This window comes from Styela clava, chromosome 14, assembly GCF_964204865.1.
Source record: "Styela clava chromosome 14, kaStyClav1.hap1.2, whole genome shotgun sequence".
Lineage (NCBI taxonomy): Eukaryota > Metazoa > Chordata > Ascidiacea > Stolidobranchia > Styelidae > Styela > Styela clava.
The window spans coordinates 5357273-5385270 of NC_135263.1; the positions used below are offsets into that span (position 1 = coordinate 5357273).

Sequence of the window (27998 nt, forward strand, 5' to 3'; positions counted from 1 at the left end):
CAAAGTGCTTTAAAGGGAGTAGGACGTGGCATTTCGTATCTGGTTACAACGTAATGAATGTATTTCATATAAGTAGCTCATACCAATATTTGGAAAAACTTTTGGTCATTTTTAAATCCATGCTATTTATATAACTAGAGTTTTCTAACGACCTAAAATCATTTTAACATTTGATTTTAATCAACTTTATGTTCGGTAATGCAAGAAATGGCTAATGACATGTCACCAAGCATGCGGAGTTTAAAACCTGGGAAATTTATTTTAAATACCTAATCTGGTTTGACGTTTCTAAATTTACATAACGGTCGTTACGTTTTTTTGCAAAATATGGAATTGAAACGTTACGTTAGATGCAAAGATAAACATATAGCACCATAACGCAATAAAACGACTTTTCAAATTTGTCTTTTTTTCTGATAGCGAGCGCTGTTTACAAAGCTCGCACAATTCACGATTGAGTTGGAGACGCGCGAGTTCGGTGTCCAAGCAGAGCGGCGCCGGTCACGTGGTACCGGATATTCGAATACATATAAAAATGTCATTCAAAAATTTTATGATACAAATATTTTGCCCAGCCTTAGTTGTTACGTGTGTTGTTGTTACGATGACTAAGTATTTTAAATACGCGCTTAAGGTTTGTTGTTATTTTACCTTGCGTTGTTTGTGTGCGGCTCTTCATAACTTTGAGGTTTGAAATGCGGCTCTGGGACTAAAAAAGTTTGAGAACCACTGCTTCAGTCTGTCAGTAGATCATTATGTCTGCCAAAATGCAGAAATGCGATAACTCTAGAATTTGCTTTTTGTGCACACGAACTATACCGTATTTAGCTCATATCTGTACCATATGTGCCCCCATCAAACTTCCATTCATTGCATGTCAACCATGCAGATACCGTATTTCGTTTCTAATTGATAACAAGCTTTATTCGAAAACTGCTTCGTGTGATAGGTACAGGTACCGTATCCATTATTCAATGGTTACAGCTGAGGACTACACGCAGCACAAAATCGCGCTGAGGGAATACCGTGCAGTCCCACTCAAGCGTGTCTAGAGAACAGTGTAACATGACTGAACGAAAACAAAAAAAGGAAATCGAACTATACAGTATTCAGTTAACTATGATTTTTCATTCCGCATAGGTGCAGGGGTCAAAATGAATTGTTGATATATTTTTCAGTCGTCTCTGGCTGCTTGCCGTGTGCGCTCGGTCGCGTTCAAGCGTTGAGTCAAATCGATCTAGGCCATTTCAGCATTTGTTTTTCCGATTTTTCCACAAATATTTTTCGTTTCAGTCGTAAAGTACGTATATTGTATTATATTACAGTATTAGTCAAGTTGAATTGACTTTTCGTGTACATTGAATGAATGAAACTGTCCAGTGTTACAATATATTCAAATATTGGTCCAAGACCTGAAGACTCAAACCGGAATTTCGCATTGAATTACGTTAAGTATTCAGGAGAAAGGTGACCAAACGGAATACTGGAATACAGGAAAATATATTTCTCTTATTATGATAAAATCTTCAAGGAAGCAAAATGTCCTTTTCACCTGAAGAAATCCACAAAAAGACTGAGAATATCCATAAGGTGTTTTTTTATTTTATTTTTGTATGAAATCTGGAAATACATATATATGTATATTAAGACATTGTAAGATATACAATAAAACAAGCTAGAATTTTACTTTCCCACCCATATAATGGGACATTCAGATTCCTATGTGTGTTAAAAAATTCCTTTACCTGTAAATGTGGGGTCTCATGTAGTTTCGTACCTAACATACTTCTAGTGGGCGTAACATGACAATTTTTTCACGTATCAATCCTAACCCCCACCTGACTACACCATTCAAAAATTACATCATTACGACGTCACAGTGACGTAATAGAACCCTTCAACCTATATGAACTGCCATCCAAGACGCGCAAACGAGCACCCGAAATCGAACAGTTATTTTTCTCGTCGCAACGATTCCAATAGGAGAGAGATCGATAACGTCAGTCAGTTCTTCATCGTCGGCGCCGATGCCATTTCGGGCGATCGTACGTATATTTGGCAAGCTCTATGACGTGATTGTGATGTCGTAGTGACGTAATTTTTGGTTGGCGTAGTCAGATGGGGGTTAGGATTGACATATCAAAAAAATGTTATGCTACGCCCACTAGAAGTACGTTAGGTACGAAACTACACGAGACCCTAAATGTGATGTCAGTCTATAATTTTATTATATGATTAATTTTTGCATTAGCTAAAATATTACTCAATTTTAAAATTTGAAAAAAATATTGCTTATTAGACTATATCTTGATCAAGAATCTTTATCTTCTATAAAATATATATTATATTATCTTTGGAATATCAAAATTGAACAGTGTGAGATTTATCATGAGTGAAATGAAAAATTCAATTGGTATTTATAATATTTTGATTATTGGCATTACCAGTTAGGCTTACACAACATTGTTAAAAGTAGATAGCTTGCATCCATATGCAGAATTATTGCTTTAAATAATTCTATAATTTCAAAATGAAAATTTTTTTTTTTTCTCTTTCTTGAAAGTTTATATATTACACCATATTTCGGAAACTACTAAAAAAAATATAGAAACATAAAACGGAAACAAACACTAGTAATATTGTTTTTCTAGTTATTCTTCCTGTTATACATAATTCATCTATTCGATTTTGATTCCCATGAAGATCCGTTAAATAATGCATTATAGATTAGATAGTTTTACATAGCCAATTGCTGTAGAACAATAAATATTTATGGTGTTGTCAAATATTCTTTTGAGTTTGGATAGGATTTTCATATTTATTCTGGGGGAGAAAAAAGCCGATAAGACGGTTTAATCATAATATGGCACCACGACCTTTTGTCCGGTGACAAGTCCATGTCGGGTATAACTTAGCCAGTTATTTGTTATCGGAAGCATGGACTTGGTGGTGGAAGAAGGCGTGACCGACCGACCATCGGTCACATGAACCTATTCCTAGCGCTTAGCACGATGCGCCACATCGTCGATTTGAAATCGTTCATTTGTCTTTAAGTCATACAACGTTTTATACACTTTCAATCCGAACAAGGCCTTGTACAAGCATCTATTGCTAGGCTGCAAGCTACTATATTTTGGAAAGACTATCATTGCCTACCCAGTGCATTATCCTTTTGGTGACGAGGTATTTGAACCTGAAATTTTTAATCTGTGATCGCAACATGAGTCGAACGCTTCAACCATTGGCTGTCGCTACCAAAAGGTCTATCTGAATAAACTGGGATTCAAACAAAATTAGTTGACACAATTTGAAATAATTTTCGGCTTTCTTTATTATGTGTTTGTAGTAACTTATAGTAGTTGAAAATACTCAAACTAACTCTTAGTTGAAATGTGCTATTGCCAATGGACCTTATGTTAACTGTTCTTTGACTCTGTTGTAAGGATGTCAGAGGAATATAGCAAAAAGTATTCTTTTTGATGCAATTCATTTTATTTATTGTATGTTTCGGTTCAAACCCTTATAAATGGGCTAGCTAGACAACAAAATCATAATAGATTGCTTTCTAAAATTCAGCTCAGTAATTATTTTACTATTTCAGTTGAGGAAAGATAAAATAAGATCGACTTCTGGCTTCTGCCTTTTATGCCAATTTCAGTATCTGAAGCAAGGTGTTGACTTGAATATTTTTATTTTGTTCTGTTTTTAGACAATCTCCGAGCAATACAATCCAACCTTAAAGAATTTTCTATTAGCTGGAAGACAATATGAAAAAGCATTATCAAGTACGTATATATACAATTTATTTATTCATACATTTTTAGACACCAGTGTACATAGGGACCATTGTAATAAACCGTTGTTCTTGTATTTGAGATTGCTCGAATTATTGGCTATTATTTTCATTTTTAAATTTTGTCTGTGGCGTACATGGCCTAATATTTATACTAAAATTTTGCTTTTATTTCTATATTTCAATTCATATAGAAAACTTTTATATGACATTTTTACCTATTATGTCCCTATATTTGGACAATGCTATCATGTTTTAAAAAGTATATCCAGGTTGGCAAATTAGCGAAATAATAAATTTGAAAATGCAATCCCTAATTAAAATTTCTGTAAAATTGTATTACATATTTCCAAAAGTCTAATAGTGAGTCTCGTCATTTTGTGATGTAAGCTGTATGATGTCAGATTTTACAGACTTATCTATTTACCATCAGTGTTTACCAGATGTCAAGTACTTGAAGTGGTTGATAGGCACCTGTAAACTGTAGGGCAACCTAATTATTGTCAAACCGGACGGCTAATTCTTAGATCTAATTGTATATGGCTAATGAACAATGTAGTTTAGTTTCAATTACACAATGATATTCAATTATTAACACTATATCGCCTCAGTTGAACAAAATTAACATGTCATATTTTAACAATTTGAGAAAATCGCATTTTAATAATAGTTTTGTTCTATTATCCAAACCTAAGAATAGACATTCGGCACTATCTAAAATAGAACCTAAAACTGGTACAGCTTTAAACCCAGACCAAAAGATGATGTCCATAATGACATAAGAAGTACCAAGTGCAATAGGTTATTTCTACTTGGTTTCAGTAGCTTATGGTGATTCAGTGGTTGGTTGCTCAGAGATGCGTCTCATTCATTCATGAGTGAGGGGGAGTGACCTCGCCTTGAGCAATTCTCCTAAAAATGGAAAGAAAGAAAAATGAGCCAAAATATTCGATACATTTTCAGATCAGTAAAGTCGCATTGCGATAAAATACTTATCTAGTATTTTTTTTTTTTCAAATTCTTCGTTGCACTGCATTGCATTAGATATTTTTCATGTAACTCCTATTTTGCTCATTTTTGTTCCAAGGAACTCATTTTTAATTTTTACATGTTTCATGCTTTAGATGTATCCATTGCATCAAGGCAATACTTTGATACAATGGCAAAGTTGGGTTCAGTGGCCTCTGACAATGAAAGTTCTAAAGATCTATGTAAGCATATTTTCTTGTATTGAATTAGATTTTCACTCATTTATAATCCTGAACTTGCGATCGACACTAATCTATGTTTTGATACACTGCAGGTAAAAATTGAACAGTTATCGGTTAAATTCAGTGATGTAAAAAAATTCTGTTTTTAAAAATGAAATTCAAAAATATAGATTTTCTTTTGACAATTTTATCTAAATTTTGCATTTTTTAAGCTGAAACTTTTTTGAATTCTTGCTCAAAAATAACCCTTTTAAATTTTTTAACGTGCCAGCTACACTATCTGATCAACTTCTGATTGTAAAATATTAAATTTTCGGATACTTTTGAAATTGGTTAAATTTGATGTTGTCAAAAATGTTAATTCTTAATTCTAGGAATAATTTTGAATATTTTTATTTGAAACTTTATTATAATGAGCATTTGACAGGCAACTACATTGAGAAAAAATGAATATTAATCAAAACTATATTCATCTCAAACATTCTTCATTTTCAAATTTGGCCTATTTTAGAATGTAATCATTATTCCTCATTTTAAATATATTTCAGAATGTAGCCTACATGAAATAGTAAATTATTTTCGGAAGCTGAAATTGATCATATTTATGATAGTTTGGTGGTATAATGTGAATTAAAATTGATTCTTTGGAACGCCAAGTTTGAAAATTGGTGCACCAAGTTTGGAAGTTGAAATTGACCATACTTATGATAGACTGGTTCATTGGAACACAAGGTTTGAAAATTGGTGCATCTGCAGAAATTGAGTATGGTACATGTTGTCTGATGCATCATAAAGACCTTGTAATGTTTACCTTATGTTAGGCAACTTCTGTAAATGATTAACATAAATGTATTGAAAACATCCTACATTCCACAGTTCTGGCAAATCATCAACAGAAAATCACACATGATCTCATTTATTTTGGGAAAGAAAAAACGAATGCATTATAGATGGGCACTTTCACTTTATTATCAATAAATAAATATTATCTCTCATGGTTATTGTCAGTTTTCAATATTTATCATTGGGTCATTGGTATTTGTATATGAGATTAGAAAATTGAAACTACCAAAAGGGTAAATTTTAAAACTGAAAGATTTCACACCAATACTAATTAAAAGTGATTTCTGTAAATGATGGTATTACGTATTATCACTTGATGTGTGTATAGTCAAAATGGGGGTTTGATAAATGAATTAGGTGTATTTGATTAAATTATGTTAGTATTTTAGATCCCATGTATGTTTTAATCTTTATTGCAACAAATTCCATCTTCATCCGATATTCTTATTATATTTTGTACTTTTAGATACTTTGTTGACTTTGTTCCCTTGTCTGTTTTAATCTCTATATCTGGGAAATCGTTATTGCAATAAATTTTATCTTCATCTGATATTCCTATATTATGTTTTGCATTCTATATACTTTTTTGACAATTTTTGAAGAGCGATTTCTCAAAAATTGGCCAATTATACAGGAATGACCAAAATTTTTGATTATCTTTCCCAAATATCAAATCCTAGAATTTAATAAATTGATTCGAATTTTTGGACATGCTGATTAGTTTTGTAGTGATGACACATATTCTATATTCATAGGATTTATATAAGAAGTCTCAAAGAGTATAGGATTGAGATTTTTACTTGTATACTTGTCCTCACAATCAGGAATTTAATTGCCTTCTATGGAAGTATATAAGTACAGAATAATATCATTTAATTTTTTCAATACAGGTGAAAGTACAAGACAAATTTCTGATACTCTGAGGCAAACGCAACTTAATTTTGATGAAACGGTAAGTTAGCGTTATCTAATACCTAACCTACCTAATAAACTAGATTACTGTTGCTGGATAATTTTATGTCAATTTAAAATCCTTTGTGGTCTTGGCTTGATTTAATTTAATGTGCCAAACGTCGTTACGCGAGTGTCTGTGCCCCTATATAATTTTATTAGTCTGAGTATCTCTTGGTATATCTGTAACATTCCGTCAACTTCTGTCTCATTGCCTCAGAGAGAGTATAAATCACCCCGCTTTGAGTAAATTTTTTGAAAAAATATGTTACATGCCAGTAACTTGCCAGAAACATGCCAGAAATTTTTTATCGACCGTTGAGTTCTTTTAATCTTGATTTTGAAGCATTTTAGAGACCATAAAATATTCATACAACGCATTAATCTACTATAATCCATGAACTTGAGGTGTAAATCAACCCCTTATCTGATTAAGCAAAATTGGTTTCGTGGCAATATCTTACGTGTACATGTATCGGGGTATTTTTTAATAAAATTGTGTTTGTATATAATAGGCTAGTCTATGAGGTTTCAAGTTTAGTATAACTCTGTATTCTGGTTTTTCCTGGATTAACTTCTGTTGATTCCAACCTAATTAAAGTACAGAACAGGTATGGCAAACAGGTAATCTAAAAATCCTAATATTAATTCATATCCGCACTTCACTATAATCTAAATAATCTGGATTCGATTGTCCTTGGAAGGCTCATTCATCACATTATTTTGATTTGGAATATCCTATCAAATATTTCAATTCTAAATGTGTTTGGGAATATATAATCTCTGAAAATTTTTCTTTTAGTTATGGTTTTGTGCCATATTTTGACAAATACCAGACACGTGGCCTTATTAAAAAAAATTATTGGTTGTTTATTTTTAGTTCAGTCATACTTTTAGTTTATAATTGATAAATGCCTGAGGACACATACCTAATCAGGTTTAACAGCTGTTGGTTGAACTTGACCTTGACAAGGTCATCCAGTATCATTGATAGAATGATTGAACAATGGTTTTCATAATCGGAGCATGGAAAGTTTTTATTACGACATAATATGCCTTTCGCTCTGAACAAAGCCTACAGGGTTTTATGGTCAAAATTAATTTTAAATTTTTTTTTTTCAAAATTAAATTTTCAAAATTGAATTTTTTTTTCAAAATTAAAATAAACAAACATTTTACTGTATCATACATTCATACAAAGGAATTTGTCATAGCTTGAACACTTTTTAGACCATCAAGACTTTTTCAGTCCTCCAGCCAGACCCGCTTGTTAATTTCAGACCCCCCCTATCTGGCCACACATCTGAGGGCTTGTTCTAATATTTCCAATATTTCTCCAATATTCTATTCTAATAAAATATTGTTTTTATTTCTTCTAGGTGAAATTTTTGGGTTCGGAAGTTATATATCCATTGGAAAACAAGTTGGAAAATGACATGAAGTATATGCAAAACCTACAGAAGAAATATCTTAACGACTATAGGTTAAGGACAGAGGTACGTTATATTACTGGGATCAAAGCCGCCATAGTTTGTAGAAAGATCTTGTCAAATCAATTGGGGTACTCCTGTAGGGTGTGTACCAGGTTAGGGTTAGGCCATAATTTTCTTCCGATTTTCTTAATTTAGTTCTATTACGAGTTCGCAGATTGTCTGTGTTAGCCAATTGAATTTACACCCTGCCCATAGGTTTCAGTCCCTTCACACAACTCGATGTAAAGTAGGCCAACAAATTTAGCTACCTCCATATTGGTACACACTTTTCTGGAGCGCCCAAATTGGTGCTCTTATTTTGTTGCTGTAATTTTGTATTATCTGAATTCTTAATTTCTGAACAATAATATTTTTAAATAACCCTAACCGGAGATTGCTATTTTACGATGAAAAATGGCGATTTTAGTATATTTCTGATAATATTTTCTAGGATCTTCAAAGGATAACACAAACCCACAGGAAAATGAAGCAAAAAAGTTTTAACGGAAAAAAATCTTACAAATATGACGAAAAAGAGAAAGAGGTATTGTGCCAAAATTTCTGTAAATTGAAAAGTTACACAATACAATATTCTCATTTTCAAATGCTGCCTTCTTTTCTAATTCCTCAAATTATTGCCTCATAGAAAGGTTCTTTATGAGGGAGTCTTCTATAGCAAATGTATTATGATTCTAATTGATGTTTTATTGTCTATATCAGGCTTTTGAATTATTTTTGTTTTTGTAATTTACTCGATATAGTCAATCATGATATAATTTAAAAATCTTATGTCTTTGTTATGGACAAGGTTGCGAGACATTGTCTATTAAAAACAGTCTTGCGATTATGCAAACTATTCAGAACTGATTTTTACTCGTTGAGTCGAAAACTTGTAAACTGCCCTATTTTACATCGCAATAAAGTCTTTCTGTAGTGTTTGTTCAAGGTTCTCTGTTTTCTATCTTTTGTTCAACCATTGTTACCAAACAATTGAACGAATTCAATAGTCGGTTAAGTGTTAAAGAGTTTACTTAGTTTGACTTTGGAATAATCTGTTCTTATAGATTTATGGGTGTTTTGTCTTCCTATCTTGCTGTAGATATTGTGTTTTAAAGTTTAACTGAACCAAGTGAATATACCCCCTGTTCATAGGCTTCAGTCCCTTTACACAACTTGATGTAAAGTATGCGAACATAATTAGTTACCTTCATATTGGTACACATACTTCTGGACCGCCCATAATTGTACCTAGGGTTGGACAAAATCTACTATTTCAAATACATCCTGAAATTTTTTTTTTTACATGGAATATTGGATATATTCCTAATCAGGCCGGTTCAACAAAGATAACACAAAAGATGACTTAAATTTAATTGGTGTAAATTTGAAAAAACCAGGATATGCAAACTTCCAAGTGTAACTGTTCTAATTATTACTAGAATGAGGGATTCAAAATACTGAATACAAAAAAAATATATAAAACTTGGATTCAAATATTTGATTCATCCAATCAAAGATATTTTTTGACCGACATAAGCAAATTTTAATAAAAGATTTGAGTATTGTTACATTTGGTGTTTCAAAAATTTAGCATCCAAATTACTGATTTATACGGTATACCTATGAAGTGCACATAATATGAAATCCAATCAAATTCCATGGTGTATGTATATGATTGATCATTGGCTTGCAACGCACCTCATTAGCACTCAGATGCCAATCTCCTAGTGTTTGTAAAAATCGAATTCACTCAACTCCTCAATGTTAAATAAGTTCTATTTTAAAATAAAAATATGATGGATATGGTAATATGAATAATATATATTGCCATAATAACAATGCTCAATACTTGTAACGATTTTTATGGACACCCTTTGCTTAATACTAAATTATATTACATACCGGTCACATTTGATGTCCAGATATTAATATTTACGATGAGCATTCTACTGCACCTTTGTGTATTCACCACCACACCCATTTAACACAAATATGCAGGCAAATCATTTCAACAAAGTTTATTTTAAACACTGTTCGTTTATGACAGGCTTGGTGGATATCTGTGACAGTTACATTACGCATGTGCTGTTTATTATGGATAAATAGATCACTTATTTGCGCCATAGAATCTTTATTTGCAAAGCATTTTAGTTTTATTGTATTTAAAAGTATTGTGAAGTGAATATACATATTTTAAATTTAAGCATAAATCAGCAAGCACCTAACCTAGACTTGCTATTGCTTAGATTCTTTCTAGATTTTTCCTTAAATTGTTCATAAATCTCTCTTTTTGAGTACATAGGTTATGGTTTTATTACACAAGAAAGGTTTTCTAATCATGGATTCATCTTTTATCATTTTTTTTTTTTTTCAGAAATAATGAAACAGATTCAATAAAGCTGTATTTTTTTCTTTTTTTTTACTAAAAGTATTTACGGATTTGTGTGTTAGTGAATACCAATTGATGTTATGGAAGCATCACATTAAAAACAATGGCATTTGTGTTATTGTTATTCTTTACTGAAATACTCCCAAATATTTTAATTTTATTTATATATACTCCAGAGCCTGTCATTCAGATCTGTGATATCCATAAATATATCATATCATGATTCAGTGACAAGGGCTCTCAACATTTCGAGAGTACTTTAATGTTCAAGTCAAAACTGGTTATACCCTCTTGACAGATTTTATACTGGATTACGGGGTCGGATAATAATTTAAATCCAGGATGTTAATTTTTTTAAACTTCTATGTATACGATTATTGTAATAGGTTTAATATGTAAATCTCTAAAATACAAATTTTCAAAAAATGTAGATTGTTATTCCATTTGAACGAAATTTTTTTTGGTTAATTTAAAAATCGTTTTTTTGAATTTCTAAGTATCAAAGATAAATAAGACCTGAATATATGAAACTCTGCTGAGTTATCTAGCAATGCGTACAATATGTTATCAATATTAGTTTTCATACAGTATTCTGAATTTTGTAAATCGGATTGCTCATGCGATAATTGTCATTGTAAAATTGTGTTTTCTCATACTTGTAAAGGAGATATAGGCCAGGTATCCATCTCAGTTATTAAATGATAAACAAAACGACAACCAAGGCCATGCTTCGGCTTCTGATTTCAACATCTTATAGATTTTTCACTCCACATGAATAATAAATTATCGTTATAGAAATATCTGGTTGTAACTTGAAGTTTAGACAGCGTTTTTCTGATAAACAAGTACCATCGATTAGCGCCTTTCATTTAAGCTCATTTTAAAATCTCTTTACTTGTCTAATGTCTGACAGATAATGGAAGATTTTGCCAAGGTAATTTCTATCTAAATAATTGATGAGAATGTGAATTGGCTCATTAATTCGAAATCAAATGCTTTTGAATAAAATTTTGTGAATATCAGTTTTTTATAATAATGTAAACAGACAAATGGGATTGGTATTTTGTGGATAATTTCTTTTTAAACAATATTGCATACTCCTGTAGTGTGTGTACCAGGTTAGGGTTAGGCAATAATTCCATTCCGATTTTTCTTATTTTAATTCTATCACAAGTTCAAGTACTGTCTGTGTTAGCCAAGTGAATATACTCCCTGCCCATAGGTTCAGTCCCTTTATACAACTTAATGTAAAGTAGGCGAACAAAATTAGTTACCTCCATATTGGTACACATACTTCTGGAGCGCCGATTTCAAAATGTAAACACTGTGGATAGAAGTTCATAGAACACTGTATAATTGCGTTGGCATCGCATATTTCAGATCTCATGCCCATGATCTCTTCCAAGGTGGAATAACTTGGTTAGGCATTACCAGACGGGAAAGATACCGGCCCTCAAAAAATAGTTTGACTTGAGTATAAAAGTATAAAGTATAAAAAAAAATTTTGTCTAGAAAGAAATTAACAATTTATAATTTATTCAATTTAATAGGCACCGGAAAATCTTGAATAGAATTTCACCATGTTCTTATAGTATTTTACTCTGCATTATTGATGAGTTAGGTCTCAAATTATCTGTTGGTGTCTGAGATCTATGAGTTCTATTTTTAATTCTGTTTTATAGTTTGTTTTTATTGGTAAAATTAGACATGATTCTATAAGTGAATAACTTTGCCGTGCAATGTTATAAACTTATCTTAGTTTAATAACTTTCGAGTAGTGCTTTAGGGTTATATGGTAAAAATCACCCTGTAAATTGCCACCTCCATAGAGGACAAAACAAATTTTAGGGCAAATACAAATATTTTTTCATCGCTCCTTCAAATAAAATATTGGGTACTCCTGTAGTGTATGCATGTACCAGGTGAGGGAATAATTTTATTCAGATTTTCCTTATTTTAGTTCTATCACGAGTTTGGGAACTGTCTGGGTTAACCAAGTGAATATACCCCCTGCCCATAGGTTTTATTCCCTTTACACAACTTGATGTAAAGTAGGCAAACAAAATTAATTACCTCCATATTGATACACACAGCTGAAGCGCCAAATATTGTATAAATATATTTACCTTGGAATAGATTCGAATATTAGATTCTTTTTGGACATCTCTGAATCAATTATAGACAAGCTCAATTCTTTTCGCTCTACTATACTGGTACAGGTAATTTTTTCCAATGTGCCCTTTTTGACCAAATATATTTTTTCAGTTGGCAGAAACGGTTGCACATAAACAGAGGTCGTTTGAACAATTCCAACATGATCATTTGAAGAATGCTTTTATCGAAGAAAGAAGAAGATATTGTTTCTTCGTTGAACAAAATTGTGAACTTACTAAAAAGAAAATCATGTATCATCGAAAAGTAGGTGGTGGCTAGCTTGAAAAACTCTTGTAGTCACTAATCAGTTGATAATTTACTCAACAGATTGTGTACTGTACTATAATAATTGAGCAAATTAGTATATAAATTGCTTGTCTAAAAATTCTCCTGAAATGATTCTTCAGGAAAGACCATAATAATGAAAACCGCGGTATTAATTTTATCTCATCGTTATTGTCTGATCAGGGAAAGGTGAAAATGCAGATTAACAATTTTTTGTTATCGACCTGGTTGTGTGCTTCATTATTCGACAAGGCAAATTTGTGAAAATAGGAAATTTGGGCTAAGCTTGTGGTTATGTAAATATTTGTAAGGGCATAATTTTGTCTGGTTCATTTATTTCTATAGCTATATACCGTATTCACCAATCTCTGTTGGTTTTGAAAATATGTGACTTTTAAACATATTGCACATTATTTTGTATTCTTTTTTCAAACTAAAACATTGATATCTAAATAGTTTGATGACATGATTGTTGTGTGTGATGCTTTTACACTTGATCATCTCTAGATTAACTTTGCGGAATAAGACTTTTTGACACTCTGTTCACCTTGGGCAAATTTATTGCTTATTCTTCTCAATTTTTATTTTCCATTTATTCTTGTCTTTTCGATCATTCTATATAAATGTTTCAACTCCATTATCCTTATATATATTTTTATTTTAAGGCCTTGGAGTCGTTAACAAGTCTATTACCAAAGTGGGTGGAGTCATGCGCGGATGCTAAAATTCTTCCAGATCAAGCAGATTTGTTGCTAGGCAACATTAAATCTGACGATAATAATTCTATTTATTCTATTCCTGAACCACCGAGTGAGCCCGCTGCTCAGGTGAGAGAATCAGCACTTGCATTTTTGTTATGAAATGGAAATAGTTCGAATAGAATGTACTTTGTGAATTCAACTGTTTGTCAATTGAATTTTTTTCGAACCAAATTTATTATCATTTGGAAATAATTGAGAAATAGTTTCATTCAAAAAATTATCATTTTCAGCAAATAAAGTTTAATAGTGGGACTGAAATAACCTTTATTTAATTCCTGGAAACTCAAAAATATAAAACTAATCAAAATCATTTTGTTTTAACTTTCGTTTTGCTTAGTTAGTTTTTGGAAAAAAAAACTGCCTTTTTCTGCAATCAAGGCCTAATCGATCTTGAATTTTCGGTATTTAAAGATGGTTGATGCTGCTAGAAAGCTATTGCTTATTTTAACTTTCATAATCTTGTGGTAACCCTGAATTTCACTCAAATTTAGCTGTTTTATTTTAATTTATGGGAACATTTTAGTGTGACATATAGGAACACTTTTATTAGGTTTAATTAGTTTCATTTTCATATATTTGAGCGTTGAGGTTTTTTTTTTCTAGTATAATGGTGGATATGGAAATGTAATGCCGGGAAGAATGAATCCAACAATGAACAGTCATTTGCAAGGTAAAGAAATTTTGCTGATTAATAAATTTTTGTTCGTTTTTGAATTGCATTCGTTTTTTTGAGCCTGCTATTGAGAGACTCTTGGGGTGCAGGCACGTTTTTCCAAATAATTCTATTCATTTAGTTTTTAATTTAATTTTAATTTTAGCTAACTTTGTATATTTCTGATTTATTGTACATGGCAGGACTATTTGTTTTATTTTGCATCTTACACAGATGGTTACAATGCACCTTTGCCACAACCCGTCAACTCTACCGGTCATAATGTAATTCCAAGGGAAAACAGGTAAAGATGAATTTTTGAATTTACTTTTTGTTCTTGTGGTGTGCCTGTCTTTTTGCAGTCAAATGATTAGTTTTTGTTGTTTGATTGATAGAAAAATATAACAATAGCTGGTTAAACACCAAATATGGGAGCGGGAAGCTCAAAAACAAAATCAATCATTTTAGATAATAGTAATGCAAATCTAATGGTTAAATTTTATAAAAAATTCGTATTCTCATATATATTAAATTTTTTTCCAAAATACTTTATCCTTGTCAACAATTTGTTTTTTTCATATGAAAATTTACTTAACCTAATGGTTTTATTCATTACCCAAGCACCTATGCTGTCAATTCTGAAAAAAATGCACTTTTGTCGGAGTTGTTTTGATTTGTTCTAGTCAAAACCAATGCTTCAATGCTGAACTAATATTATCGCTCCATTTAATGACGTAAAAACGATATCAAGTTACGCTCGGTAACTTTATCTTGCCGCGACATCTTTATTGTGGTAAATTACAAGGCTATTACGTGGGATTTCAAATTAAATTATGATGTTCGGTGCAGGTAAGAGCCACACATTATTAAAGCCCTAAGGGCGCTAAATTGTGCTTGAACTTATTATAATGAGGGTTCAAGAGTTTTATAGATGCCAGATTTTAAGTAGTAATTAATTAATGCATTAAATTATGAAAATGAATCGTTGCTAGGGTTACGGATAAAAATAATGGTTTGCTCAGATGCATTCAAAATTGGTTACACTTAGTACAGGCAAAATAGTCGTTATAACACTACTGAGATTGGAAAATGAAAAATCAAACAAAACAACCTTCATCGGAGTTATTCCTGCAGCACCAGATTCAATTTCTATGTATTCACAATGATATAGTATATATATTTGATATACTAGATTCTTCATTTCATGGTTGAGCTATATGTTATTTTTTTCGTTTCGTTGTAAAGTCGCCTTTCAAGCATTTGAGATATGTTGGTCAATATACTTATGGAATACCTAACGAACTCTTGTCAACTATAGAATTCAAGTATTTAGGCAAAACAATGTTCAAGCATTTCTGCATTTCAATCTTTCAATCTTTAAAAAGTATACAATCATTTATATTGAATGTTGAACCTTGTTAAAACTTGATCAAATTTGGAACATTTAAAATCATGCTTTGACCGAGTGCACAATGATGACATAGAAATAGGGACAGATGATCAATCATGATTATGATAGTAGACTCTTGAGTTTAACATAGGTGGGAGTGTGGAACCTTAAATTCCTCCTGCCTAATTTGAAACTCTAATATCTCCCTCAATATGCATGAAAACTACCCTACATACTTTTGAAAACCAGTTGATTTATTAATTAAGGGAATTGAAATAAAACTGGCATCCATTATTGATATTTTGACTGTATAACAATTTTATCTAATGCTTGAAATCAGAATTTTTGCGAGCAATTTTTTGTCTACCATTTGTATTGCTTGGTATAAACGTTTCACAATCAATATATCTCATGTTTCGTGATAAGTAAAAATCTTAAATTGATTATGTCATTAAGTTAGGCAATTAATCTTACATGAAACGGCAAGTTCACGAACTATTAACTATTAATAAATCACTTATTAAAGAATATAATACTTATCGGTACATATCATCTTACCACAAGTTAAATTTTTCATTTCGTGGTGTTAATTATCTCCTGCTGAGTTCAAACGTTTTGTGGTATTTGTGTGGAATGGTTTATCCATATATAACTCCTGGAATAGTATTGTGGTTTCCTAGGGTTAAGTTTTAATTTGGTATCGTCTTCTTGAATGTCAAGTTTGACAAGTTTTTCGATAGCAATAAAGAATTATGTACTTGGGTGTTTTTATTATGCTGTATATCCATATTAGGCACCTAGTTATTATATAACTTTGTGTTGCCATCGCTTCAATGTAGAGTGTTAAAAAAGTAACACAACTTTTAAAGATTAAATTTTGCATTCATTTTTTAACACTTTGTAGTATGATATTTCTTCCTCTTTAATTTATATGTCATAAATTGAGTGGCCAGAAAAATTTCACTCCTTTCATAGTAGATCACAACAATCTATTTACACACTAATATCACAATTATTTTATATATATATTATAGTATATGACCGAACTTCTCAAAATGTCCTGCTTGGTTTTAAATATTTGTCGTCTAATCACGCTGACAAGTCATATCTTACGAAATTGCTTCAAGCTAATTAAATTTATGGATAATTTAATTGAGATTAATTTCAGTGGCCTATGCCAGTTTGTGAAATATATTAATAAATAGTGTTTACTTTAGTGATTTTACTATCAAATCTTTTACTGTCATCACCGGAACTAATTTTCGTCTTGATTTTAAGCTATATTTTTCTATCAACTCACTATGAGCTATACTTCAATATTATCACTGTCTTCTTTTTATCTTCAGGAAAAGAGTTGTTGCTGTTTTCAGTCATTCAGTTCCTGGAAATCCCACCCAACTAGGTTTTGAAAAGGTGAGATTAATATATTGGATTTATTATATAATATTATTAATACAGGACGGACACAAGTGCTGCGCTTTGTCAATTCTCACTAGTGTTTTTTCAAACAAATTTATATTCAGTTTTCAAATCGGAGCATAGAAATTTGCCATTTTTAATCTTTTAGGAATATTTTAGTATTTTATCATTTTGTTCAGCTATTATGTATAGATATATCTTATTGTTATCAATTAAATTTAATGTCAAAACCTGATATTAATTGTTTTGTTACAGTGTGTACAGCACTGAAAGTCAATTTTTCAATATTGATATTTTGAATACAGATTGAGCACAACCGTCCCTCCAAATATAGTAGCCACTGAATAACCTTTTGTTATTCTAAATGAAATTATTAGTTTCATTGTACCTTGTTATGACTACAAATAATATGATAATATAATTGAATTCTCAAATAAAACATTATGGAATCACTCATTTATCATTTTTAACCGGAATCTCTCACTTTTTGAAATAAATATGTCTGTAGCTCAGATTTTGAATGCTTTGTTCGAATCTCATTCATGGTATATTTTGTTTCTATCGAAAGTTGCTTCACATTCGAATATTATATATGATTCTGTTGCAGTGCACCACGACTCTTATTGTAAGATTCCTATGCACTTGTTGTAATATAATTAAATCTTGCCAACAATGAACTTATATTTTATTGATAAAATTTTATTAGCCTATCCTTTATTCTGTCAGTTTGCTTACATATAAAGTACCGTAATTTGTTATGTAGAATATTTTATTTTTTCATACCGACCATGGTAAGATACGGCCGGCCATGTCTTCCCCGACCACCAAGGTATTGAATGTGGAAGAATATTGTTCGCCATTTACATACCCAACTTGAACGGATATCTGGTTGTGATTTCCTATTTTATCAAGATGTATTATTGTAAGCATACCTCTCTTCAGATCTACCGGGATGTACCGGTAGTCATATTAAGTGCATAGACCTTATTCCCATATTCTTTGACAGGGTGATGAAATTATATTGATGATACCGATGCCCAGAGACGGATGGCATTATGGGGAAAATGATAGAACTAAACAGTAAGTATTACCTCGTCTTGTATTGTTTTATATCATACAACTCATTCTACGATGATTGAAAAAATTTTGGTGCATCGCATACATTCAGTATTTGGATTGTTTCATTATGTATAAACTTTCAGTAGCTTATGAAATTCCACAACTTTTCTCGGGGATAAGTGGGTTTGTGTGACTTTACTTTGAGGAAATTATTTTGAAAAACAATTTTTCATTGAAAAACTAATCAACCGTATGTTATTACTGGGTGTGGTAGGATGGGACATTTTAGGCTTAACCAGGAGATTGCCCATGAAAAACCAAGTAAAAGACATATCTTTGTAGATCACACATTCAAAGTTGAGAGAAATGCTCCTATATATCATATTAAGACATGAATTACCAAAAATAGCCACTGAAATATCAGAAAAATCCCGGACTTCAAAAGAATTTTTTGTTTTTGTTTTTAAATAATAAAATTCGAAAAAAAATTTTTTTTTTTCTGAAAATTGACATAACCCAATGTGAGTCCTGACCACCATACTACTGTCCTAGCCATAAATTTGAGCCACGGTTCAGCAACTTTCTTACTTTTTTTCCTACAGACGTGGATGGTTTCCTTTCTCCTACACAAGGTTGAAAGAACAACCCAGTGCATTGGAGAAACCTCAGGAGTGAGTACAATATTTAGATTCAAACCTTTTGCAAAATACATTCCAGGGTCTATGTATAACATGGACATAAATGTGTACATAATGGACAGTGTTGGCAAATGGTGCAGATTCCGAAATAAAATGGTTCAATGAAATTGTATTGTAGACCAATTTCATCGCTCATGTCATTGCTTTATAGATTTTGAACATTGTCTTGTTATAGGACTGATTTATCTCCTCAAAATATATTAAAATTCAAAATCCAAGTTTAGAAGATTAGCACAAATAAAAATATTAAATTTGTCAAATTTTAAATATGAATTCATATTTATCCATATATTAGCAGACATTCAATCGACCGACTAAATTCCAAACTTTTATGGAATTCAATCATATTTTAATCATTACTAGTGTAAATGTTTTCAGCCTTGCTATTACTTAATCAAATTTGATACAGCTTTTTATCCAAAAATGCACACAGCACTTTCTTTCAACGCTGTCTCACCACAACTGTACCTATCTATTTCTGTGCTCTGCTTTATATAGCTTTCCCCAGGTAGTCTGGATTATTTGTTTTGTAATTTAATCTCTTTTCTCCTTTTTATAGAATATTTGCTTACTTAGTGGTACATTGTCTCTTATGAGTATTGATTCCCAATTATAGAGTCTACCAGGTTTGGCCAATAGTAGACTGAAACAGAATCTGGTTTAATTAACCCAGTTTTTATTTGTCCAGATATTGGCCAAGTGTGATAAAGTGTGGGTTCTATTTGTGCTACATTCTCTGGTTCATGAATTGAATATTTTTAATAATATCCCATTGTGTTAATGTTTTGTTAGGGTGTTAATGAAATGTAGGATTTATACAGTTCCAAACGGAACAATTATCTCTTATCATACTTGATACGCTTGTTCTATTTGAGGTTTTAAATTTTTAAATTACATCACATTTCCCAGACCCTGGTTTTAAACAGTTCCCAACGGAACAATTATCTCATATCATACTTGATACACTTGTTCTATTTGTTTTTTAAATTTTTAAATTACATTACATTTCCCAGACCCTGGTATGTTCAACTACTTCGATTTGTAGGAATTTATGCCCTAAGTTAGTGACGGTGTTTAATTAATAGTAGAAAAACTTTTGCAATATTTCAATTGATGCAGTTAACTTTTGCGCCTGGTATGAGTTCAGCATTTCTGCATATTACTTTTAAATAGTAAATCCTGTCTTCTAACTTGTTTGCTTCAATGAAATTATCTGATTTAAACAATTTGTTTAATACAATAATATATATTGAGTATTGTGATAACGATATTCAATGTACGTCCTAATTCTTTTACAGGCCAGTTGTCGGACACATGCCTCTTCCACCAGCTGATTATAATGAGCCTTCAGTTCAACAGGTTAGCACTCAAATTCTCATACAATGTTAAAAAAAACTTTTGATACCTGATCCTGTTTGTCTAGAACAGGGGTTCTCAACCTCTTTTTCTGTCAAGTACCCCCCCGAGTCACGAAACAATCAACCCGAACCTTCGGTAATTAGACGCCGAACAAAGTTGTGATATATTGTTATTGATAACGATTTGTTGAAACAACAATTTATTGACCAGATGTAACTAAATTAATTCTTAGTGTTGATATTATTGCCCTTGCCTAACTAATGAATTCTTGAAATCTCTCCCAAGTTTTAGTAGGCATAATCACTTTCTCCTATGCCCGCAGCTCGCTGTCTTTTGATATTTCACAGTTTGTACGCAAAGCCTTGAATTTCACATTGTTGCATCACAATCATAAAAACGCAACATCAGGGAAAATCTATGTTTCAATTGGCATCTAGTTCAATCGACACGCATTTTCCCCTGGTACTAATAATGGATATTCAAAAACAGCAACACACAAAAACTCGACTGCCGTCCCAGGACCCCTGGAAATCTTCTCGTGAACCCCTGGAGGTTCGCGAACCCCACATTGAGAACCCCTAGTCTAGTGAAATGACTTGGGAAGAATATGTGACATTTTTCTCTTTTCATTCCTGTGTGGCTTGGGTCACAATTCATGCAAGGACACAAATTTAATAGACCAGTGGTTCTCACTCAGTGGGGCATTCCACAAAAGGGGTGGGGGAGGGGGCTTGAAGCTAATTGAAAATAAAAATATTTTTTTAGATTTGATCTTGCCTGCCTTATTTTGTATATTTATGTTCCGTCCAAGTATTTTCAACATGTCTTTTGAATACAACATACTTCTCCTTACTATCTGTTATTTGCAGTTTATTGTTAGCTAGTTAATTTTGAGATGGGGTGTGAGTGTGAGACTTGACAATAATCTAAAATGGGGGTGCTTGAGTGGGCTCGAGTTAGAGAACATGATTGACATTCGACAACATGATTTTGATTTGATATCAAAGCTCACACTTGCATTTTAGTTTGCATTTTTACTGATATTAAAAGACGATGTAATATGTTCAGTTCAGATCAAATTTGGTGTACTCGTTTAGATTTCTTTAATTATTCGAAAAGCTTGATAGATAAACTTAAAATAGATAATCATCTGAAATATCCGAAATATTTTAAATTTATTTTTTAGAATGGAAATGGATGGCCTGCCCCTCCTCAAGATCATGGGTAAGATTAATATCAATCATATTTCAAGAAAAATGGAAATTTGAGATACTCCATTTGTCAATTACCAATTTCATTATTTAATTTAAGTGTTCAAATATTTATCTCGGTATGTAGAGATTATATTTGGTCAATGTTTATTATTGATAAAAAATTTTGAAAAAATAAAAGTCAAGGAAGTAATGTTATATGCTTTGTCATAAAATTTGGCATGGAACTTTATTTAGCTCCACAAATTCCCGATGTTTTAAAACCAATTCAAGTAACTTTTGCAATCAGTATTTTACTGACAACTCACAACTTCGAATAAAAAATTTTTTTTTTTTATAATTCCCAACTACTATGTAAATGTCTATTAATTGTATGTACTTCCATATAATGTTAATTATAATTAATGTTATTAATAAATTATTTTTGAACATATGATTTTTCATGTCATCTTAAAAATGAAGATTTTCCAATTCATAAAATTGAGTTACGTCATTAAAATTAAAATGATGAAATGAAGTTATAAAATACTAGGGTACTGCAACAGAGGGAATAATAGTGATTGGTTGGTTTCTTCGCTTGTGATATCAGTTTATTTCAAATATGGCTGTTTGGGTTTCAACTTAACAGCTAGATTAGTTAGATATTTTAACGGGGTCTGTAGCTTTCCGGAACTTTGAAATCTTTTATACATTTTAAAACTATATTAAATTTTTTTTATATATTCCATCCCTATGCTTCAAAATTTAAAGTTCTATACTTTCAAATTCGAATTACAGCAGAAAATAAAGAATGTTCCTCATATAAACTGCTAATTGAAAGAAAATAGATTCTCCATTGGAAAAAATTTACCCTTGCGCTGTTACCTCAGTCCTTTTGATTTGAAAATATTTAAACGACGGAAAACAAATGAGAAGTTAATTCATTTTGAAAATTATGAAAATCAAAAGCTGTTCTTTCCTTGTTGCAGTACGCTTATAATTATGCATGAATATTATTCAAAACTAAATTTTTCATTTTTTAAATAAAAGTGCTCCGGACTCCTATCGACAGATGAAGGATCAAATGCTATCCGGGTGAATTATTCATGTAGTATTGCGGCGTAGGGTGGTGATTGGTAGCTTTGAATTTGGTGGGAATATCTGTATTGGAATGACGGATATTCTAGAAATTTCTCTCTCAATTTTAATTTCTAAAAAAAAAATTTCATAATGGCCTAAAAGAACTCGCTCATCACTTGTTGAAACAGTGATTGTGACTTTGTCCATTTAAACTCTCTTAAGGCTATTTATTGGATTATATTTTCAAATGGTCATTATATTAATATTCTCTGGTTAATTTAGTTTTAAAATCATATTTTTTTTTTCATCAAGTTACGCTTTACTTGAAAACGTTTTTGATTTGAAACTTTGGTTTGGTGTGCAAAAAGGGTGACAAAAAAGTTGGCTTGCTGTCAAAATGACACTTATTCTAAAATACGCTTTTGACTGTGTTTCGGTGTTCATTTTAATCGTAACATTTTTCATTGGGTAGTAGGTGCCTAATTTAGTACAATAACCTTGCATGTTAATCAAGAAATAATCAAATTTCAAAATTTATAAAATCCACTAATATGGCTAATTCATGTTTTTAAATAAATTAATCTTTACATTTATAATAGCCGATGTTTTTTGATACTTAGTTTTGAGTTATTCATTAAGGTTTGAAGTGAATGTAATTATAATCACAAGTATTAATTCTATACAAATATAGAAATCAGGGACTAATTGAACATATTCCGTAATCCAGTTTTTTATAATTTACTGTGCAGTGTGAATAATTTTGTTTGTAAAATTTCATTTCGTAATTCTCAATAATTTGAAAACTAATTCTTGGTGCATCTTCATGGATGTTTAATCATTTTTGTCGATTAATTATTCAAATGATCCAAATTTTAATCTAATGACTTCCTTCAGTTTAAGGACTAATTGCCACAGCAACAATTGAAATTCTCAAGGCAAATAGAGTCCAGCAACACAGCTTGAATACCAACAAACCAAACTGATCATTTGCAATAGGAGACCTGGGGGGTTAAAGCGCTAGACATAACTACACTGCAGATTACACATCTTGGGTAACCAACCCCCCCCCCCCCCCCCCTCACCCAGGGCGAATCAATCAGGTGGGCAATGCTGTACGGGAAATATACAGGATTTTTCAAAAATACTAGCGTGTTAGATATCAGTGGTTCTCTGTGTAGGGCCTCGTTGGGAAGCGTTAAATAAAAGCAGTCAAATCACCCTTTTCATAACCCACCGTGGGGTGATAATTCTGAATTGTTTGTTGGTTACAAATTGAGTAGTTTGATTCCTGGTTGTTTGAAGTTTTCAGAATAATTAATTCTTCGTTTCTATCTCTCAGTCGTCCACCAGCAGGCAGGCAAAGAGGATACAACAACAACACTGGATACTCATACTAACTGTTATATTGCATGTTGGTACATTTTAATAAAGTAACTCTTGATACTTAAGTAGTGGTGACTCTGTGAGGAGGTGATAGAATGCTTGTTGTCAAACGTCTGCTCATGTAGTGAGATCTTTCATCTAAGTTATATATATCTTTTGATATTGTTGTCATATTCATGCATTTTCAAAGAAGTATCCTCTCGAAGGAATATTCTTTTCTTTAACTTCTCACTAAGGACTTTAAATGTCTCTCAGATTTGGTTATATTTTAATATCGTATCTTTATTTTATGGAGGTATGTTAATCAATTCTCATTTCCAACTCCACTTAAAATTTAGAGGTCACTCTCTCAGCCGGAATCTGCTGCACGCTTCATTGTCCATGTTTTCAATTCTTGTTCAGGTGGTGCTTTCTAATGTATCTGCCTCTCAAATTCTGAAAATATGAATTTCTGAAGTTCTTCTGTGAGATGATAGAATTTGGTTGAATGGTTGTTTTTATACTTTGTTCTGTAGTGGTGTGATTTTTGGTTGCGTAGTAAATGGTGTCAATTAAAAATTTTCAAAATTGCAAGGAGAATTTAATAATACTTTATGGACACCTTGTTTTATTCCTTTTTCTGAATATTGCTTGATGTGCACATTTTTGCGGTGTTCAGATTTTAAATATTTTGGCTTTTATTTGTTTGAAGTAGGTTGTGATTGGTTGTATATTTTTTAGATTGTAGACAAGTAGATGGAAACATAATTGTGTAATATAGAATGCTATTTGTAGATGTAGTTTCTCAGTCCGTATTAGTAGGCATTCACTCTAGAGCTTAAATTTCATTTTGCATGATTGGTTGCTACCTGTCAAATATTGTCATTGGAAAAATGTTATGATTTGATGCACCTAATAACAATATTTGACTGGATTTTAATCTTCAAAAAAAGATTTTAAACGTTTGTTTGTCACGTTTCTTTTTTTTAAAACTGTTTTTGAAAATTTTCAATTTAGGAATCCTTTTGCGAATGTACAACTTCGAAAAACAGAGAATGATCAGGATGAAAATGCGAATGATTTTTCAACTTTCAGATGAAGACTAACATGTCTAAACATGTATTATTTGTTGCATCCGAATTATTGTGCCTTTCAATATTTATTATCCCAATATCAACGATACAAAACTTTATCATCTACCGCCACAATTGCTTATGTTTATGTCTTTGTATGATACTATATTTTCGGTACTCCCGTAGCTTGTGTACCAGGTTAGGGTTAGGCCATAAGTTTATTCCGATTTTACTTATTTTAGTTCAATCACAAATTCAGTGACTGTCTATATTAGCCAAGTGAAGTTTCAGTCCCTTTACACAACTTGATGTAGAGTGGGCGAACGAAATTAGTTACCCTCATATCGGTACACACACTTCTGAACAAGGTCATTGCTATCATTTTTCTCTGCGCAGAAATAATATCAAATACAACACCAGACCAATGTACTCATACATGATTTGGTTTATATGGCTCGAACTTCCATCCCGCTTGTTAAGTTGTGCCTTGGTGACGTCATAAAGAAACAAAAAACCGCAACTACATCACTTCTATGTACAGAAGCTTCTTTAAACATTAAATGCAATTTGTCAGTTCAGATTTTCTCCGCAAAATTTGTAAATATATTGAAAATATTTGTTTGAATAAGACAGGATGTTGCTACAGGTCAAATCAAATAACTTGTACATTTATCAGTAGTAAAACAAGTTGTAAAACGTTGTATCTGAAAGTCACATTCTACTGATCGACATTAATAGACACATCTGTGTAGTTGCAAGTATTGATCATTTTAAATTCATCATAATGAAATGTTAAACTAAGTTTGAAATGTTGACATGCACCACATGCTTATTGACTTTTATTTATATATTATTTTTTTGAATTGTGGAATATAGTAGTACAAATGATGGTGGAAGCCTCCCAACAAAATATGATGGTTGGTTTTATTAAGGCAGTTACATAAATTGTGACATCACTCAGTAAAACAGAGTATTTGGAAGTTGTGACATCTCTCTTGCACAATATTAATAAATTCAGTTGCGTTGAGTTATAGCAGTTCTCAACCTTTTGTGGGCTTGAAAGTTGATTTAAGAAAGCTTGTTTTTTAAACCAAGTTTGAAATATTCACATGCGCTACACCTACATGCTTATTCACTTTTATTTATGTTTCATTTTTATTGTTTTAAAAAAATATTAGTACTAATGATGGCCAGGCTATGTCTCATATATGTACAAAATATGCCTCCATAAAGCATTAATTTACCAATTAATTCACTGTATTTATATATGTATATATTCTGTTAGATTCGGTATAAGGTACATGATATCACCATTGAGCAAATTTCCTGACGTATTACTGTTAATCACTTCTTGTGAAGGCTAAGAGCATTAGATTTGGGTATCAAGTATTTACCTGAATATTCTAGGTTAGCAATCCGTTATGAAATCTACGGATGATGTATTTGATTAATACATATTTTCCCAAATTAAAATTATGTGCCGAATATCTTTTATCGTTTTTTTTTTTTTTCTATCTCTATCGTACTTGAGAATGTTCCGGAATAACGTACTATCTGAATGAACATGACTTAGTTTTAACTGTGTTTTCTGATTGGTGGTGATTCATTTTTTTAATCTGTGACCAGCTCTTATTTCCTTTTTTCGTAATAAAGATTTGTGCTGGATCCTATTCAAGTGGTGCAATTAGGCAGATATTTTTCACAACTTCATTGCACAATAAAATCTTTTGAAATAAACTATAAGAATAGACTATATAGCTATCTATCTCTCTCTATCCATATAGCTCTATTTGAATAGTTGCAGAGCTGGTTCAAGTGTATTCCTATTGCTCTTTCAGAGCTTTTTTTGATATCATTAAACCGTAGTTTGTTCTGACTATGGGTGCTGGTTTGAAAACCATTGATTTTAACTTCAAAACTTGTCCAATATGTCAACAGTTAAGAATTTCCATTCATAAAAATCTTACTTTATTTTTACTATGAAAAATATTTTTTTGTGTTATTGTAAATATTGTAGCAATTCTGCTTTTTTTTGACAATTCAACTACTTCGATTTTAATCCTATTTTGTTTTAGCTTACTTTAAACGATACGTTTTTTGTAGTTTCTGTATTCAAACAATCTAATGGGAAAAACAGTTTTGTGAATTCTGGTTTAGATATTATGTGATTTATCTAAACACTTGCATTGTGTCTGCATCTCAGTTGTACTTATCTATCTTTTAAGTCTTCAAAACAAATGTATGGACTTATTAACGATGTAACATGAAGGAATGATAGAGTTTCAGTTGGATAATGTATATTATCAATGGATTCTACGTACATTTATTTACAAGGTCTGACAATGTTTTTTTGGTTATGTTTATATTTGTGGTTGATGGTTACAACACTCTGACTTTTATATCAATACCTGAGAATTGTTTATTCATGGTTGTTGGGTGAAAATTGTAACTTGGCAACAGGGTAGCTAAAAAAAACTGAAGAATAAATTTACTCAAAAAACCGAATTGCTACTTTTGAGAAAAATTTATGATACTGATAAGAAAAATTTATTCATCATTTGAACTTCTGTTTGTGTGTGATTGTTCCCAAAAGTTTCGGCAATCCAGGAGGCATTGGAAAAATTATGTTCCAAATGACCTGGGACTGGTTTATAGGTCACCCTGTATGATTTGCTATCACTATAGCATCCGTTACTCCCCTCGCCAAGAGTAATTATGAAATCCCTCAATCCTGACGGATTTATACTGGTTTGCTGGTTTTATTATTTGCTTTAAGTCTATAATATTTGATTGCAATTGTTTTCTTCATTTGTAAATACTTTAAATTCTAATCAAAAATGGTATTATTCTCCTCAAC

The 27998-nt window shown here is 31.5% G+C and overlaps 1 protein-coding gene across 7 annotated transcripts; it reads left to right on the plus strand.

Annotated features, from left to right (window-relative positions):
* Nucleotides 1-1320: 1320 nt before the first annotated feature.
* LOC120340428 (BAR/IMD domain-containing adapter protein 2-like) lies at nt 1321-27997 on the plus strand. 7 transcript variants are annotated; one of them, XR_013480286.1, is made up of 19 exons: nt 1323-1590; nt 3710-3785; nt 4918-5004; nt 6738-6799; nt 8178-8294; nt 8722-8814; nt 12925-13077; nt 13764-13925; nt 14463-14529; nt 14746-14815; nt 17248-17314; nt 18327-18400; nt 18982-19050; nt 20376-20436; nt 21623-21660; nt 22677-22721; nt 24046-24117; nt 24492-24553; nt 25086-27997. XR_013480286.1 is itself a non-coding variant. In XM_078119760.1 (18 exons), exons 1-17 carry the CDS (start codon nt 1540-1542, stop codon nt 24101-24103), a joined length of 1350 nt encoding a protein of 449 aa, XP_077975886.1. In that variant the 5' UTR covers nt 1324-1539; the 3' UTR covers nt 24104-24117; nt 25086-27997. The 7 variants fall into 7 exon arrangements, 5 of the variants coding, with proteins under 5 accessions (XP_077975889.1, XP_077975886.1, XP_077975887.1 ...); XR_013480287.1 differs by lacking the exon at nt 22677-22721 and having other exon boundaries at nt 1324-1590; XM_078119760.1 differs by lacking the exon at nt 24492-24553 and having other exon boundaries at nt 1324-1590.
* Nucleotide 27998: the final 1 nt, after the last annotated feature.

Bases quoted from the DNA above. Each gene is read 5' to 3' on its own strand.
- LOC120340428 (XM_078119759.1), top strand. From the start codon at position 1,540: ATGTCCTTTTCACCTGAAGAAATCCACAAAAAGACTGAGAATATCCAT. The intron at 13,078-13,763 runs GTAGGTGGTGGC...TTTTATTTTAAG, and splicing joins AAATCATGTATCATCGAAAA to GCCTTGGAGTCGTTAACAAG. The intron at 19,051-20,375 runs GTGAGTACAATA...ATTCTTTTACAG, and splicing joins GCATTGGAGAAACCTCAGGA to GCCAGTTGTCGGACACATGC.